The sequence below is a fragment of the Branchiostoma belcheri genome, unplaced genomic scaffold, assembly GCF_001625305.1.
Source record: "Branchiostoma belcheri isolate BF01 breed outbred unplaced genomic scaffold, Haploidv18h27 scaffold224, whole genome shotgun sequence".
Lineage (NCBI taxonomy): Eukaryota > Metazoa > Chordata > Leptocardii > Amphioxiformes > Branchiostomatidae > Branchiostoma > Branchiostoma belcheri.
Window position 1 is genome coordinate 103,318 of NW_017803758.1, and position 19,438 is coordinate 122,755.

General features: G+C 39.9%; 2 protein-coding genes across 3 annotated transcripts in view; one reads left to right on the forward strand and one right to left on the reverse strand.

Annotated features, from left to right (window-relative positions):
* Positions 1-18,313, reverse strand: part of LOC109470426 (plastin-1-like) — a 30,800-nt gene extending 12,487 nt beyond the window's left edge. Inside the window, exon 1 of the mRNA XM_019769369.1 lies at positions 17,965-18,313. Coding sequence (XP_019624928.1) covers positions 17,965-18,198 — 234 coding nt within the window. The 5' untranslated portion in view covers positions 18,199-18,313. The remainder of the gene's footprint in view (positions 1-17,964) is intronic.
* Positions 18,314-18,358: 45 nt separating this feature from the next.
* LOC109470427 (jmjC domain-containing protein 4-like) overlaps positions 18,359-19,438 on the forward strand; it is a 20,976-nt gene continuing 19,896 nt past the window's right edge. The window contains exon 1 of one of the 2 annotated variants that reach the window (XM_019769370.1): positions 18,359-18,662. The gene's annotated coding sequence lies outside the window, so the exon portion shown is untranslated. The remainder of the gene's footprint in view (positions 18,663-19,438) is intronic. The other variant, XM_019769371.1, reaches the window with a different exon arrangement.

Here is a 19,438-nt window from a genome sequence, read left to right on the forward strand (position 1 = left end):
CTCTCATCACCCTAAAAGCCCCCATTTTTTAATGGGAAATTTAAAAAATCTTGGATTTGAGAGACTTAAGACGAATAAAACCAGTGGTCCCGATGACCTGTCTCCTAAAATTGTCAAATGCTTTGCTGAAGTTCTTACTCATATTTCCAACTCGTTCCTTGAGGAAGGTATTGTCCCTGTACAATATGGAAGCAGGCCTTTATTTCTCCAATCCCGAAAAAGACACCATGGATAATACTTCCTGGAATCATTAGGCCACAGCAAGTAAATTTTATGGATGACATCCTCCACAGATTCCAAATCCAATGCGAGCAGGCGAAAAAAAACAAGGCAGGCCGAAAAAAACAGGGTTCCTACATTTTCAAATGTTGACTCAATTATTGTACAGATGGTTTTGATTCAGTGGGAACATCACATATACACAGCCATCACCACATATCACTGCATCAAAGTAAAAAAAAACAACATTGAATCAAGCCTTTTCTTGTCTCCTCTCTTCATGGTTATCTACCATACACGTTCTGACATGGCAACAAACATCTTTGCCCATTTTTTGCCATGTTGACCACTGTCAGAGGCCAACAAAATTTCTTGTTTTTTTTTTCGCTGATGTCATCTATAAAAATTACTTAGTAGCAAAATGAGTCTGATGTTACTAAATTAAAGTTCTTGACCCCAACCAGTTTGGCAGCCATATACATTGTATACAGTACAGGTATGTCAACTGTGCATTATTTGACTACCATGATGTCATGACTTCTTTATTACCTTCGCCAAGAATTGGAGAAGGTTATGTTTTCCTGGCCGTGTGTCTGTGTGTGTGTCTGTGTGTCTGTCAACAGCATAACTCGAGAAAGCTTAGATGGATTATCTTGATATTTGGTAGGTGGGTAGGTCTTGATGAGAGCTCGAACTGATTTGATTTTGGGCCCCCTGGCGGCTTGTCATGGTACTGCAGCTGAACTTCCGGTTTTGATATCTCATGATCCAGACATGCTAGGGTGACGAAATTTGGATGGCAGGTAGCTCTTGTGCTGGGGAAGACATGACATGAGTTTGGGCCCCCTAGTTTCTTGCTCTAGAACTGCAGGGGGGTTTAAAGGACAAATGTTTAAAGGAGGATAACTCAAGAACCGATTGATGGATCATCATGATTTTTGGTATGTAGGTAGCTTGAGTAATGCTTGACATAATGATATTACAATTATGCAAATATGGATGTAATTTGCATAATTAATGAGGAAATTCTATTAATCAGCTGCATTCCATGATAGGAAGTTCAAGCTTGCGACATATGTTATTAACAACGAGAGAAACACAGGCAGATATCGATTATGCAAATGAAGACTTAATTTGCATAATTAATGAGAAAAATGTTATAATTGCATAGTGATAACTGCCTGGAATTTTATACTTGGGGTGTTTGGAGTTTAGTGAAGGTAAACATAATTTAACATAACTTATTCAAATAAGGACCTCATTTGCATAGTATATGAGGAAATGCTATAATGGCATTCTTTGTTAAAATAAGACTGTTGGTGGAGATTATGATCAACAGATATAATTCATGCAATTGCGGATCCTATTTGCATAATCAGGGGGATTAATACATTGTATATAAGTTCTTATTCATAAAAGCTAACATCATTTGGCGAAGGTATGAGATCGTGGAACTCTAGTTTCTTAATGCTGAAATGCCAAAAAATGTCCAAACAGTCTTCCAGGATTTAACACACAAAATTCATCAATAAAATGTTAGAATGCGGGTTACTTAGGTGAGATATGCCTTGGCTATGCAACTTCCATGCATCTCCGACTGTTCACAGTGTGTCCGATATCATGGTGGGCAGACAGTACTATTAGATTTGCCCATAGGAACACATGCTTAAGGGGGCACACCCCAGTTTATTTGGCGTTTCTATTCGAAGCTGCACACCCTCAAATCTAGCGACCGTCTCTGCCGTAGAGTAGTTTGGAAGGAGAATAACTGTATATGGGACGAAAGGATATCCCTTCAGCTACAAGACCAGCTGAGTTTGGTTTCTTCAACCTTTTTAAGTTTTGTAAAATCAACGGAAAAAACATTATTTTCACTCCAAAATGAATGCACAAAATTGCGAATTTTCACGTAGGATAATCCCATAGAAAATAATTTTCCGGCAGAAATGACTGATGCTGGCAGAAAGACCCAAACCTTGACTATACCCGAGTAAATTATAAAGAAAATTCTAGCACTGTAATTTTTTTAATCGTCCACAGCGCGAGGGGTTGCAAATCCGCTACTAGGAAGGCGCAGAGCAAAATCTAGGTCAAACGGGCGGATTACACTTGGCGCGCAAGGATACCCGGAAGTAAGGTTCGGAGCCAAAAGAAATTTTTACCCCAAAATCACCATTTCTTACACTCTTCAGCCATGTTAATGTTTAATGATATTTCATGGCAGTTTATGAGAATTTATTATGTCACCTCAAACTTGGACCCTCAAAACCCTTTCGTCACTTTTTTACCACGGACTATTGTGGACCCCTGTCGCGGAAGAACTGGTGTGTGCACCGTTAAATACACTATTAGAAGTCCTCATGAAAGTACTTGCCCATACTTCAATCTAAAAAAATTTTCTGCACCAGGTAGCCACAAGGGTCTGATTCCCACATAGAAAGGAAACAGGGGGTCGACCAGCTCAAATTCCCGCCACAGCTGATGATAGTAACAAAACCTCAACTTTGACCTACATTTTCCATGGTATCCATCCGCCTGGCCAGACAAGACCTAACCACTCACATCTCTCACAACGCCCACTAAACTGGTGAAATAAACAAAACTTGACCAATGTTGGAAAGTTTAGGCCCTACCTGTGCCTTCCAGTCCAAAAATCCCCAAAATGGACCAAAACTTTCAAGAGAAAAAAAAGGATTTTCAAAGGTATTAGCCTCTACTGCGCAACGCAAATGTGGTGTCTGCCCTGGTAAAACCTCACCATGTAAAGCAATTTCACCTGGAGTCCTGCAAGGTACAAAATTAGGTCCCATCCTTTTTCTGATTTACGTGAATGATGCCCTCCAAGTCAACAGTTTAGATCACTATAAATATGTTGTCGACCTTTCTATTTGTGAGAGTAGACTGCTATGAACCCATATTATAATGCTTTATCCAACCATAGCTTGATCAATATTATTGAACGTCTGGGCAAGCAAAAATGATCTGATTTTGAATGCTGACAAATGTAAGCTAATGATGGTTTCCTTTAATTTCTGTCAATGGTAGGCCCCTGTAATATACCAATGATGGTTACATTCTTGGTCTATGGCTATCCCATAATTTGAAATTGGACAAGCACACGTTGAATCCATTATAAGCAAACCTAGTTCTCGACTCGACTTACTAAAAGAAATTGATGAGAAATGTTTTGGGCTCCCCTCATACCATCTCAGTGCCTTTTATCAAACCTATATACCTCCTATTTTAGAATATGCAGCTCCCGTTTGGACCTCCAGCATTACGGCAAAACAAATTTAAACCAGGCTGATTGACCGTATACAAATACGTGCACTACGGATAATTTTCAGCCTCCAGTAAGGAGGGAAGACCTAAGTTTGAAATTCGCTACATTTTTGTTGAAGTCTCAGTTCATTTTCCCGCTTTAGAAAACAAAATTGATACAGCAATAGCCCAATCCCCTATTTCATACATCTCCTTAACAAATATGGGCAGAAAAATCTCCCATCCCAAGACCTTTTGGCTCTGTTATAATTAGCAACTGTATATTATTACTGTTGTATTATCTATAGTATGTAGAGTTAACACTGGCTTTAGAGTAGACTTGTCTTTTAAAATCTCATGTAAGTGATATACACCAAAACATCATCCAGTCTGAAAACAGAACGCAGCATTTCATGGAGACTGTGTAATTATTACACTGCATCATCATATGGAGAGTTCTGTTTTCAGTCTGGATGATGTTTTGACCTTTGATCTTTGCTGCGGACTCTTAGTACCCACAGACCTTGTCAGTCGAACCGCAGGTCACCGTAGAACGCGTTATTCTCTACGATACGGCATTTGCCGGGTCACGATTTGACCCCGTTGCATGGGTGTAAACAACTGCCTATAGTGTAACAAAAATACCTCAGACCTACATAATGTTTATACTTTTTCATATCTGCAGGCTTTGCCGTGTACAACCAGGTAGATATTTCGTGCATTGCAAAATAACAGCTAGCGCTACGGCCTTCCAAACATTAGCAATTTTTGGTCACTTTATTTGTGCTTGTCTTTTTTGCTGTTCAACTGGATCCCATTAGCTAATACCACAGTGTGATAGCCCACTTCTTCACCTTTACATTGATGCCAAAGACCCCTGGTAAATTTTATGGCAAACGGGTTTGCCCCCAAAAAAACTGTGACGATGCGCACATCGTGGTGGTCAACTTTTAGCCCAGTTGTAAGCTACTGACACACACCATCCTGAGTTTCCGCTACATTTTGATACATTTCGCGTAATGTCATAAGATTCGTTTCTTGGTATGAGAAACTGTAAGAATGTGGCTACCACATGCAATATAATAAGTGGTATGATACCATTCAAGTATATACAAAAAGAGGAATTTAATACAAGGTTCTGACCATTCAAAAATCGTCAAATATGAAGTCAATCGGTTTCGAACTCTTGCGTTCGATCCATGGAACCAAGGCAGCGCGTTCCATTTTTCGCGCCGCCAACAATGTTGCAACTTTCAACCGCTGTTTGCGAAAGTTCATGAAAAGAAGGAATCAAGTTTTTTCATTACAAACAGACTTTACGAAACCCATTCCAAGTCAGACTTATATCATGAAGATGCTAGAGAAAGTGGGATTCATGTGCAACTATACCAATGTCAGCACATATGCCCGATGTTTGTATATTTACAGTAACAGGTCATAGTGTCCGATATCTTCAAAAATTAGGTCATGAAAAATCAACCTCTTCTTGTACATTTGTATTTGTTCATGCCCAAATTCCTTCTCTTCTGTTTTCATCCGTAAAGTGGGTATCGTTTCGAAGCATACTATTTGGTCGATATTCTTTCACTTTCATTTTTGTTGTATATAACTTTTAACAGAACATTTTTAAAGGCAAAGAAACTGTAAAGAAATTACACTTTTTCTCAATGTCGAGCTGAAATACACATTGTGCAACTTCAAAACTAAGTATTTCAAAACTATATTTCAGCCATATCTGACATTACAGGTGTATTGGTTAGAACTAGTTGCAAAAGCTTGCGATTCGAACAAACATCGTCGAGAATTCAACTGAATGAGCCCAACTTACTATCGGTTACTATATTGTAACAACTACAGGATCCCAAAAGAAACAACACACGATAGATGAGGGAGGGTCTATACTTTATTAAACAATACACCAAATCGACGATGAAATAGGGCAAACGGGTTTGCCCCCCAAAAAACTAAAGGGTACCTATCTCGAGTGGAATCATCTCCATCAAACACGGTCAACTTTGAAACCTCGTTTCTCCAACAAACACCACCGGTAATGTACATCTAGTAATCTACGACATTTAGCGTGACGCCGGCCCCTTCTTACATCTCACATTAACGTATGACAAGGAAACATTTACGCAAAGCGAAGTTACAAGCGAAACAGTAAACAGTAGCAAACTCTCGCGGATTCTCGCGGATCACATTACCTTGGAAAAGAAGCGCGAGATTTAAACGAGATCTTAGAGAGAGCTGCGCAGAACCGATGCACATAGCGGTCTGCGGTTCGACTGTTGTAAAGGCATCCAGTGCAGTTTTTAGGGCTTGGAAGCCAGATTTTTCAAAGCCAATATTCTAGTCATTTATACTGAGTTGAAACCACACTATGACCCTCATGGAGCCAAAATTCTGACGGAAAATGGTTACTGGATGGGCCCTTGGTTGATTTTTAGGGTACCACCCAGAAAATAAAACACTCATCTAGTAGAGGGATAAATCTCTCTGAGTACTCTAGCAGACAATTGAGTACTCAGCAGTTCTCTTTGGATTAGGCATTGTTCTCCCAAATTCTATCTCAGATCTCTTGCAAGCTCTTACAAGTCTCTTTTTTACGACTGTTTTGTTACGTAAATTTCCCATTTTTTGAAAAGTCTCTTTCAAAATTACCTGTGAAAACATGGCTGCTGTGATGTTGTTTTTATGTCATTGTTAGGGTTAGACACTAATCCCCATTTAATTATCTATTGTTCAAAACAATTGATGGTATCTGAGGGGGTCCAACCTTACATTGTAGGTGTCAAGAAGGAATCTACAGCAGTTCTCTTTGGAGTCTCTTCTTGTGGGGACAGAGCTCTTCCAGCTCTCTTTTGGTCTTGTCCTTTGTGATGAGTACTCTCTTAGTACTCTCTTGTCCGCTAGAGTACTCAAAGAGATTTATCCCTCTACTAGATCTTGGGACTTGTTTCTTCAGTTTGAAAAGACCAAATTATGAAATACTGACTCAAATGTGCTAATGTGAAGCAGTATGTGTCAACATCACAAAGAATGCCTTATTACCTTCGCCAAGAAGGTTATGTTTTCAGTAGCGTTTGTCTGTGTGTGTGTGTGTTTGTGTGTGTGTGTGTGGTTTAGCAAGATAACTCAAGAAGCAGTGGATGGATTGGAATGAAACTTGGTAGGTAGGTAGGACTTCATTAGACCTAGAAATGATTAGATTTTGGGCCCCCTGGCGGCTTTCCTAGGTACTGCAGCTGAACTTCCGGTTTTGATATCTCATGTTCTGGACATGCTAGGGTCACGAATTTTGGTTGGTAGATAGCTCTTGGGGTAGGGAAGAAGTGACATGAGTTTGGGTCCCCTAGCGCCTTGTTCTGGAACTGCAGGAGCATTTGTTGAAAAAAATTTGAAGGACGATAACTTAAGAACCGGTTGACGTATTGTCGTGATTTTTGGTATGTAGGTAGTTGAAGTGATGCTTGACATAATCAGATGGCAATTATGCAAATCAGGAGCTAATTTGCATAATTAATGAGGAAATTCTATAAATCTGATTTGTTCGATAATAGAACTATGAAACAGTTGTGACATCTACTTGAGAACGAGAAAAACATCTGAGGATATAGATTATGTAAATGAGGACCTAATTTGCATAATTAATGGCAAATTCTTATAATTCCATAGTTGTAACTGCTGCACCCCGAATTTCATACTTGCCACATTTGGAAGTTAAGTGAAGGTGAACATTAATAAGCATAATTTATTCAAATCATGACACCATTTGCATAATTTATGAGGAAGTGCTATAATAGCCTTTTTGTTATGATAAGGCTGTCATTGGGTGGAGAATATGATCAACTGATATAATCCATGCAAATGAGGCTCTTATTTACAAAATCAATGATTAAAATTGTAGAATTCGTCACCCGCAAGGGTTAACATCTTTTGGCGAAGGTATGAGATCGTGGAACTCTTGTTCAGCATATTTCAATTTTGCTGCCCTGAAATTGCATTGCCTTTAAGACCTATGAGACTGAGACCCTATGAACTTTTGTGGTGTTGTTGTTGCACAATATGTTTTGTTTTCTATGTTTGCCCTTGATCGTACACCTGCGAGTAGTGACCAGGCCATTTTGAGCCTGTGTGTGTGTGTTATTTGCGAATGATGCTTGCCTAGTAGAAACGTTAGCCTACGGGACGACTTTGCTAGGACGATCATGTATTTTGCGTTCCCGGCCGCACTGTAGCTGTGTGACGGTCCGGAGGTCCCCATACTGCCCCACGCTAGGGAGTACACGCGGACATGCGAACATTGCTGCTGCGCAAGTGAAGGTGCAAGACCCATAAGACACTAGGCCAGAGTTACCAGCCAGCCTGGGACCTGATCACTGAGGGCAGTGGTAAAATTTCCTTGGGGGCATGTCATCCTTGGTGCCCTAGAAACAGTCTGGCACCCAGTCTACATTTTCAGAGCAATTATCAGGGCTTCTGATTCTCTGAGATGTAATATAATTAATACAATGGTACATATTGGCTCTGTGCAAGTGTGCTTGGAGTTAGAGGGATGAACTGTGCATGCCATCATGTCATGTATAACATGTTACTTTGCTGCCGACTCCCTGAACTGGCCCAGGCCTGAAACATGAACTATTTACAGACTGAGCAAACCCTGCCCATTTAGCAAACAAACCCTGTGTGTCAGTACTATATACATGTACATTGTACAGGCAGCCCTGACTCATATAGATGCTATATGCATTATGTACCAAGACTTGGCGTTCAATTTACATTTACCAGTATCATTTTTCTCAGATATTTCCAGAATTCATACATACTTAAGGCCACACCAATTTAATTTGTTGTTTCTCAGATTTTTTTCAGGAAAAGTATAAAGCGACAGGGCGAAATAAAAAAAAACAGGCCAAGGCACCACATGACAGCCAGAAATGTTACGATTTTACGACCTCAAAACTGATATGTAGAATGAAATAAGTCATAACTGTTATTTTCATGTGTAACATTTCTTCTCAAAACGAATCATTTTTTCACTGCTTTACCGATAGTTTTGGCTCAAACCACGCCGCTCGGCCAAAGATAAAGCGAACAACGAGGAAATATATTTCACCGGGAAAATATTGGAATAATGAAACAGGGTGGCACAAAGAGAAGGATGGTGCTTCAGTCAGCGAATGGGGTCTGGACCTTGTTCAGTTTCAGCTTATGTTTTAGTTTTGCGGAAGTTATTGAATCAGGAGCCTATTTTTTCAATCTGCAAAATTGCAGATTCTGAAATTGTATAAATTTTTCTTATGCAACCTTTGTGTAATGGGTATTTCGAACACTGCTGTCCCATTGTATTCATGGGGTGTGTGGCAGGCAGGCGCTCTCAGGCTCACTAACTGACACTAGACTACGAAGGTCTAGGCGTAATAAAGAATTACTCAATAATGCTTAATGCTGATTATAAGATGACAATGCGCTACATGGAATTAAATTGACCAATGCTTCTCAATGAATATAATGCTCAACGTTGAATTAGAGCAGGCCGGCTATAATTAATGGTAGAGCTGTGTACCAGTATGTTTTAAATTGATTAGGTACAGGTCCAAAATACCTAATCCCTCAGAACCAATACTGTACCTAAATGATTTCTCACAAATTATGTGCCTATTTGTGACCTAAATTTGTGTAAATAGCTGGTCCCCCATGGGTCCCAAAGTAAGGACAGTTGTGTTACAGATGGACAGTCTTCAAGCAGACCACCTGTCCAACACGACCCCTGGGTGGTCAGCTTGAGCAGAACTACTGTACCCGGAAAGACCTGTTGCATACTAGTTACCTTCGCCAAGAAGGTTATGTTTTCGTAAGCGTTCGTGTGTCTGTGTGTGAACACGATAACTCAAGGTCTCGGACCGGAGTTTCCCTCCGTATTTCGAGCAATTTGACACCCTCAGCCCGACGGGCTGTCATTTCTGTACTAAACGCGGGTCGGAATTTTTCACTCTATCGGTGGAAAGGGGTGCCGTGCCGCTTATCAATACACTTGATTGATATTTTCTGCGCCCAATTTATTTAGGGGTAAATAAGGCACATCAAAGTACATTTTTTAAAAAGGGGTAATTTTTTTCGTCATTTTTAACCACGGCTGCATGGAAAAAACGAATTTTCCCAGGGTAACGGCTTAGTACTCGAAGAAGCTCAGAACCTAATGTTTCCAAAATTTGAATTTAATTAAAATCGATGCGATAAGTTTATCGCTATCTTCGATGGCCCGAACACACCCATAACGCATATAGAACATACAATCCCGGCGGTCAGGCGAAAAGGCCACATAACCATCCACGCGGACGAATACCAGGAAGTCTTCGCTGGACCACCAACATTACGCTACCTATAAAGGCTACAACTAACAGGCTTTTCAGAAAATACAAATATATGTACACAGATATTACGATTTCAGGGATATCGCGGCCAAAACATACCATTCAAAGTCACGTTTCCGGCGATTTACTGTGCACTTACTTAGACTCTGGTCAGAATTAAACTCCGACCCGGAACCTCAAGAAGGCTAAGATGGATTGTGTTTGTATTTGGTAGGTAGCTCTTTGGCTGGGGAAGAAGTGACATGGGTTTGGACCCCCTAGCGGCTTGCTCTGAAACTGCAGAAGCATTTGTTGAAAAATATTCGAAGGAGGATAACTCAGGAACCGATTGACTGATCATCATGATTTTTGGTATGTGGGTACCTTAAAGAATGCTTGACATATGAAAATGATAGTTATGCAAATCAGCCGCTAATTAGCAAAATTAATGAGGAAATGCTATAAATCTACTACCTTCCATGATATGATTATTCAAATGTGTGGCATGTGTAATTGTGAAGAAGAACATTGGCAGGTAGTGTTTATGCAAATGAATGCCTAATTTGCATAATTAATGCGAATCGTGAACATTCGTCAAGGCCTAAGGGTAACATCATTTGGCGAAGGTATGAGATCGTGGAACTCTAGTATTAGTTATGCTCCCTCTACTCTAGATGTCACTTTGGTCAGGTTTGTGTTGCAGGGTTGGAGACTGAAACATCTTAGTTTTGCCTATGTTTTATATAAGAATTCTCCATAAACAAAAACTAACTGTCAACTTTATTCGTGTTTCTGTCATTATGGAAGGAGTTCAGAAGAACATGTTAATGTGTTGAATCGTTCAGGTACAGTTTCAGGTCAGGACCTGTACCTACATGTGTACCTTACCTGTACCGAAAATTTGTTTAGGTACACAGCTCTAAATTAAAGCAGCGTGCAAAATACCTGGTTGCTCCAAATTTTACTTGGGGCAACCTATTTTTAAACCTAGGTAGCCCAGTGTGCTACCTGAATTTTAAGAATGCCCCCCCCCCCGGAACCTCAATTTCCCATCCAAGCAAGCCTAGCATTTTGGCCACACCCACAACCCGCGCTTTAGCAAGATATGGTTGAAAAAGATGTTTATTAAACTTGTTCAAAAGATACATTTGTAAATTGTTTTCTGAAATTCTGTGTCTTTGAATAGTTGGAGCAAAATGTTAAACTACCAAGCCGAGTTAAACCATTTCGGCACTGGGCTTCTGGTGCTTACGTCGGCCGCGCGGCGTACAGAACAGTATCTTAGACCAAGTCTTTGTCTGTGAAAATGTAAGAAAAGAGGCCGTGCAGTCCTGTCCTGCCGATAACCTTGTTGTCCCGATTGAACTATGTTACCCAGGCGGTATGATCTCGAAAATATGAGTGGCAGCATCTCGATACCCTTTGTAAAGACAAGGTTTGATTTGCCGATTACGAGTTTCCAGTGCTGAAGCCGCCGACACACCAAGTGTTGACGTACCTTCGGCACTGGAGATCTAGGACGGAAGCCGCCTCACCTCTGTATACCGAGTGCTGAGAAAGGAACCCGTTACTTCGGTATTTGCATTATTTTCACCCCAAATACACCAATTCTTACATCAGGGGTTTTTCTGAACAGGGGAACAAGGGCGCTGCGCCCTCATGTAACAAACCAGCGCCCTCATATCAATTTTCAGATTGAAGTCTAAGTCTTTTTCAAAATCATCTTTTTCCAGTAAAAATACAAAAACAAAACCACAGAACAATAAATTCTAGCATTACAAACTATGTTACTCTCACAAAAATTCCAAAATCTTATCACAAACTTGAAAATTTAGCTCTAGTAGTAAAAGTTTGAATGGAATAAACAATGTTCATTGAGAACTTGCTCAAAGAAATGTAGCTAGACCTCCTTCATTTGCATACTATAGAACAGGCTCTGAAGTGAAACATGAGACCTGAGTTTGTAGCAGCTTGGATGAATGTGTTGCAATTGTGCCATGGGAAAGGTTTCAGCTTGTGGCAAACCCAATGTTGTCATCTACTAGTAACATTGATCACTAATTGTGTAAGTGTATAAAGGGTGATTTGCAGATTGTGTGTACTGTTGATTGTACTTATATTTTATAAGGGAAATATGCAATGCATGAATAGAAATTTGGGAAAGATATTGAGGTTATTAAGAGTTCAAATTTTCCCCCTCAAGTAGCCTCAAAATGTCCCATTTCAACTTCAAATTTTCAAAGGCTTCACATGGCCGAAGGGGGATACCCCCCTTCCGCACCAACCCCCCCTCGGTCGCTTCGCTCCCTCGCCATGATACTGCTCCCTCATGCCAAATTTTTCTAGAAAAAACCCTGTACATTGTGTATCTGACATTTCCAACTCAGATTACCTGCCGCGCCGTACGGAAGGATGCTGTTCAACCCCATTGTCGAATGGAATCGACCGCAAAGTGGGCGTGGCGCGGAATGCTGGTCACCCATTGGTCGCCGCTAGGCTATGCGGATGCGAAATTGATCTAGCCCCCCCCCCCCAAAATCATGCCACTTGGCTTGCACCACTGTATCCGGCAGATGCTTTTTAATTTTAGGTATTAATGGCTATTACTAGTATCAGTTAAGTAAAGGCTGTTACTGTGGTAGAAATATTGTCAAAGGCTTAACTTATAGGTGGGGCAACCTAAAATTCTGATGGGTAACCTAATTTTTGCCATAGGTTGCCCACTGGGCAACCTGGTTCAAAAAAGGATTTTGTACACTGAGTGGTGAATTAAAATAGCCCTTAACGCTTGATGGAAAAGGGGATGCAGGCCCTCTGTCATGCATTTCCCAGAATTGAATAGCCAGTCCAACACCGGTCATGTCTGGTTGTGTCAGTACTTGCAGCCTAGTTTTTCTAAATTGAACAATTGACATGTACAAATCTATCGTAGTGTGCAGTAAGGATATATGTGTTTGTAAATTTTACCATTAACCGACATTCCTATCATTCAGCTGCAGGTTGGTGGTGGATATCTCCAGCAGTGGCAACAAACATCCACATGACTTCATCTCACTTCCTCAGGCCTCATGTCCACACAGACATATATGGAAGTTTAACACATGACTTCCTGCCTTTACATGACCTCATCAGATTTCAATCACACTCCCAGTCACAACACCATGACTGATGTTTGCCACTAAGTTTAAACCATGAAATGTGTCCTGCTAGCAAAATGGCTCCACCTGTTAAAATTCAGTCCATTAGTTACATTATTATTTATATAGTTTATACTCTGTATCTATCTATCTATCGAGTCTGTACCTGAATAATCATTGTAAAAATAAATCACACAACTTACAAGGCCTAGGAAAAATGTTGTGTTTCCTGTTTCAGTATTGAAAATTAGGGTCGGTAGGTGGGGATTATCTTGTTTTCTCTTTGTTTCTTAGCCTAAAAATAGCAATCTCTAGTGGTGCAACTTGTAATCTAACTTATACAAAACAATTTAATTACAAAGTAAAACTTGCATAATAAAGGACACTTTAAATGTCAAAGTTGGTAAACCGTTACACCTATTTCCAAAAATGAATTTCGAGCCCTGCTTACATGTACAAGTAGGTGTCAGAAAGATTCATGGCGTTTGAAATCCTTCCCCCCCCCCACCCAATTTGTTGAATTCTATGCAGGTATCCCAATACATCTTTTCTCTATCTTCTTGAATGCTACATGTAGCCTATTTTTTTTAAAGTCGACCTGTATTTGCTTTGTTCACCACAAATAATACACATTGCAAACTATCTGCTGGAGTCCAACCCAAAATATTATCATTTTGAGTAAACTTTCATCAAAACCCACCTACATGCCTCATATCAAGACAATATATGATTATGAATATTTACATGTATGCATGTAATCCTTGTCAATCATGTTTACACTGAAATGAACTAGAAAGGATGGCATTTGCTCTGGAGCAAATGCAGCAAATGGCTTCACCACATCACCCGTACCAAAAATGGACCTGTCCACCTCCGGCACAAACAGCCCTGTCCAATATAAAAACAGCTAATATCATTAAGTGAACAGCCAATCAGAAACCACATCTATAATCAGAGATACCTGCTCCTGTCTGCACATATTTGGGCATGGACCTCCTGTCCACATCCCCAACAAGAATTCTGAGATTTCATACCTCCCTGAATATATGAGTTTTTGTTTTTGTCTCATTGACTATGGAAATAAGGTCGTAATTAGCACAATCTAGTTCAATTCATGGTTTTCTAAATTCAAATTACAATATTTTAATGTAAAATTCCTTTCCTTTGTCATACTTTATTTCAACACGTCCTCATTAATTATGCAAATGACCTCTACATTAACATAATATAGGCAGTGATGTTAACCTTTAAGTAACTTACACATGTCACAAGGTATAAAATTCCCATCATTCACCAATAAGAAGTCACAGAATTTTCCCATTAATTATGCAAATTAGGTCATCATTTGCATAATTGGTATCTTGTGATGTTCCATCTGCCATAAATTACATACATTACACGTATGAAAGTACTATTATATAAAACACTGTACTTATAGAATATTCTCATTAATTATGCAAATTAAGCCCTCATTTGCATAATTTGCATTTAATTAAGTACAACTCTCTCTCAGCTACCTACACACCAAAAATGATGAAAATATGTTGTTCCTATCTGGACTTATTGGCTTTTAAACATTTCGCCCGAAGGTCCCCTGCAGTTCCAGAACAAGCTGCTAGGGGGACCAAACTTACACCGCTTATTCCTGACAGGATAAGCTATCTGTCCCCAAAAAATTAAGACCATAGCATGTTCAGGACAAAAGATTCAAAAACTGGAAGTTCTGCTGCAGTACCAAGGTCGGCCACCAGGAGGCCCATATTTGACCTTGACCTTTGTCTTCCTAAGACCTACCAAGGTACCAAATATCATCACAATCCATAAAGGCATTCTGAAGTTATTGTGCGGAAGCACAGACACACACACACACACACAGACGCGCCAAAAACAATACCTCCATTTTTCATGGAGGTAAATATGGTCACACTCAAAATATGGTAACACACACTGATATATATATATATATATATGTGTGTGTGTGTGTGTGTGTGTGTGTGTGTGTGTGTACATTTTCCTATAACAAAATGCCCAAATAAAACTATTCTAAAAGCCTGCATCAAGAAAATGAAAAAAAACAATGCCTGGGGGTATTTGGCAACTCTACCTTCATGCCAAATTTTATGTTACTTGGCCCAAAAATGAAGAAATTGAATGCATTTAACGAAATGGCAGGAGGAGGAGGAGTACAAAAACAATGAGGGAAAACAATATGTTTAGAGAGAAGTGAACTTTGAAACTTTAAGAACTCTAAAAATCTAGTCGTAGTACATACCTTTTAATCATTAATCATTTGGTTGACTGTATCATCTTCAGATAAAAATATTTCACTGTAATACCAGCACTGGCCACTTGGGGGCTCATAATGATTATTAAACTTGTCCTCAATGTTTTGGTGACATCTTATCTACATCATCTGTACCACCCTACCAAATATCACTGTCAACATTCCTCTCAGGCATTTTTAAGTTGAACACACAAAATTATACAATGTTACCAAAATATACCCTCCTAACGCTAGCAGTAATAAACTTTTCTTCCCCAGTGCTATGTACTGATAACAGTATACTTGACTTCTGCAAGTGTACATTCCTCCGAACTTACATTTATTTCATTTTATTTTATTTTATTGTACTTACATGTATATATTATTTATTATGACTGATCTTCTACATATGTTAAAACTTAAGTGATATAAGGTTTGTACGACGTAAGATTGTCATAGTTTGTACGATTGTAAAATTGTAAAAAAAAAAACTAATTTTCGAACCAAAGTGATATATTAATATGTAGATTCCAATATGATTGTAATCTGTATTTCCCTACTATTAATAATCTATATTGTAAACAACTTGATCAGAATTCAGCCCTGTATGTCAAGGCTGCAAGATATGTTGTTGATATGTTGATACAAATAAATAAACCAATAAATTAATGTATGCTCCTTTTTTCATTTGGTACTTAACTACATTTCTATATGCAAGATGTTTGAACATTTATCAAATCTTGCTTTAAATAAGCATCATGAAACAGAAGTTGGAAATTGGTTGACTAATCAAGACAAATCATCTACCAAAGTGCCACTTCACCTGCTTTTAAATTTGATATTTAATTTAAATTTTAATTTGATATTTAATTTAAATTCTATATATGGCCTGTCCTTGTGAACAAACATACATACATACATACATACAAGCATATAAATATGCATATAAATTGACAGCAGGAAAGTTCAAAGAGGAAGTGAAAGTTTGAATCTTCCTTATGAAACACCTGATATCACTTCCACTTTAACTGTGAAAAGTCCTAATGAGTAATGTGTCTAGTACAGAAGGAAGTAAAGCAACACCTCCTTGATTGCACCATGCATGCATAACTCTGACAGGAGACTCCAACAACATATACATCATACATATACTCTGTACGTAAGATAACGTTATCCACACATATATTTAGCTTTGTTAGATCTTTAGTTAAGTTGTAGAAGACCATACAAAAGTCTCTGTACTTTTTTGTTGTGTCAATAAAGAATCTCTGTATAACTCTGTTCAACAACATTACTTACAATTTGTATCTTGTACTCTTTTTTATATGCACATTTATAAGGCCACACTGATTTAATCTTATGGATGGCGTCTACGTGCACCTTGATTTTCTCAAGAAAAAAATCACCTCCAAGGCTCTGGCGCCCGGAGGACGGTACCCAGGCTCCACGGAACTCAAGAACTCAAGTACAGTACCGCAAAAGGCCAGCATGTGCTGGTTTGTCGTAAAAGTTGTCATTTTTCCGTAAATAATTTCATCAGGTTGGAAGATACTTAGGGTATAGAGTTTTCTTCTTACACAACCGGGACGAGGGGGAATACAAGCTCAGCCACATTTGGGATTGCATTCTCGCCGCAAAAGCGCCACCTACATTGGCGTTAAATAGCGGCGAGTTGCAGAACTCCAGTCAGAAGCTCTGAGGAAGGTGTCTGATAGACATCGAAACGTAAGCAGGTGAGAAACTCTATGGTTGTGTAAGAAGAAAACTCTATACCAAAAGTTGTCATGTTCTACTACTATTGCAAATTCACAATACCAGCTTTGTAATGTTTCCTGTAGTTTAGCAGCAGGATTTTTTGGCCAGAATTTTTTTTATTCACCCGCGTGCACTAGTTTGGGGGTCTCCAGAGGATGTCATCCATAAAATGAAGTCAGTGTGGCCTAACAACATAATAATGGTTGACATGCTGGGGACACCCCTCCCCTAATGTAAACTCATCTGTGTAATGTGTGTGTGCACCAAAGAGGACCACTCCCTGTACAAGTACTGCACCTGTTACAGGTGGATGGTTACTACATGGGCAGTTCTAATTCCTCTTTGTGCTACATTCAGAAAGGATATCTGAAGTATAGGGCTCTATCTGCTTACGAATTGAATCACAGAAAAAAAATGTATACATGTACGATTTTGGGGGAAAAGGCAAAATTTGTTTCTGTCGACCTTACTCCTTATGTTATTTTAAAAAAAATTCAATTTGTTTGATACGGATTAGTTCCTGCGATGTTGTGTCCAGCGGCAGCCATGGTTGTTTGACACGGCCAGCTCTGGCCAAGGGTGACCTCACAACTAAACTTGCTGAGAAAACAAGTTTGACCACAACTGGCAGACAGAAAGTTTGCAGAACACTTGGCAGGCTCGTGTGTGTCGTAATTTACGTACATGAACTGGGACATATTTCTTCCTGGTGTTTTTCCAAAGCTTTTAGTCCAACCTACTAACTTGATAGAGTTGTTTAGACTGTGTGTGACGTTAACGTCCCCATCCCTGATCCTTTTACAAATCTTAGCTTGCCAATTAACGTTATATGTTAGACTACTAACGTTACTTCTTATCCGAACAGCCTCACTTCCTCGTGAACCCTGAGAAAAAAAGGAGAGATTTAAAATATCTTAAAGGAGAGAGTCTCTCTTGTCTATAGTATTTCTTGAGTATGTGCGAGAAAAAAACATACCGCGAGAAACTCTTCGTATTCGATGGTGCCATTTTTGTCCTTATCGAGTTCTGCCGTGAGCTCTCGGATCTTGTATCCGGGCAGGTCTTCCCCCACGGCCCGGAACAGCGCGCCCAGCTCACTGGTGGAGATCGACCCGCTGCCATCCAAGTCGATCTCGTTAAAGCTTTGTCGGATGTCATCCATCATGTCTGGCTGGAAGACGGAGAAGCGGTTACTCAGGTCGCTGGACATTGTTGGTGTGGTGCAGTTCTCCGGACAGGGCGAGGCTAACGTTAGTTCCTGCTGACCAGCGGGACGCCAGGTCTTCTGCTGCAGACCTCTTCAACCAAAACGAGGCTGAGGGACAGGGGTCAAAAGCAGTAACTCCGCGGAGCCTGTTCCACCAGCTGGTGCCTGTCATAGCTGTTCCTATTCCTCCAGCCAGCTGGTGTCCCTGTCCTACACAGCACTATACAGCCAGCTGGTGGAGTGTGCCTTCTCTACAGCCTGTTCTTGTTCCTAAAGCCACTGGTTTGTCTGTTCTACACTACTTGACCCTCCCCCTCATAATGATTAGCTGCTCCTAAAATGGTTTGTTTCAGCATGAAGGTAGAATTTTTCTACCTCCATGGTTTCAGCATAGAGGTAGAATTTCTACCTCCATGGTTTCAGTTGGACTTCTAGCTCACTCCAGTAACGTTACATGTACGTATATGGTGAGTAAAGTCTGTGATACATGATGTATTCAGTAACTGTTGTGATATAACTGTGTCAGTGGTATATTTTTATACATAGTATGATACCATCTTTCACCCAAATCTGGACATTCATCCTGGAAAATTAGAAATGAATGACAGTCACATGATCAGAGAAACAATGAGGAGCAGTCCTACCTGACTGTAAAGACAGCTACTCTACTCTCTACTAAACTCTAAATGTACTAATTCTATGTTAGCCTCCTTCGCAGACATGTAACGTTAGGGTCCAACTAGGAGGCTCTGCATGCCCTCTTTTGTTAAGCGTTATGGGCTATTTTATTCACCGTTAATCGTTGCCAGCCCACTCTCATTCAACGTTAAGCGTTATCGGTATATTCCTCGTGAAGCGTTATTGGTCATTTTAATTCTACGTAAAGCGTTATTTGTCATCCTAAATTCAGCGTTGAGCGTTACTGAATAATTCTTCGTTACGCATAGACCTGTGTACTAGTAGTCAAGCCTCAAGAAGCGGTCACTTTGCCTCTCAAAATGCAGGAAAATGCGTTCTTGAAGGTTTAAAAATGCAAAATTTCCCAGGGGAGCATACCTCCGGACCCCCCTACATTGCTCGCGCCTGCTGCGCTCGGTCCCCCTCTTCAACAGTTCAAGCATTTGTAGGCGCACACAGGTAGCCTCTACCAGGCTTGAGGGCGCGGCTGGAAATAGTAGAAATTAGCCAAATAGAGAGATATAACACGCCGAGGGAGTTTAGCCATCCAGTTTACAGTTTGTGG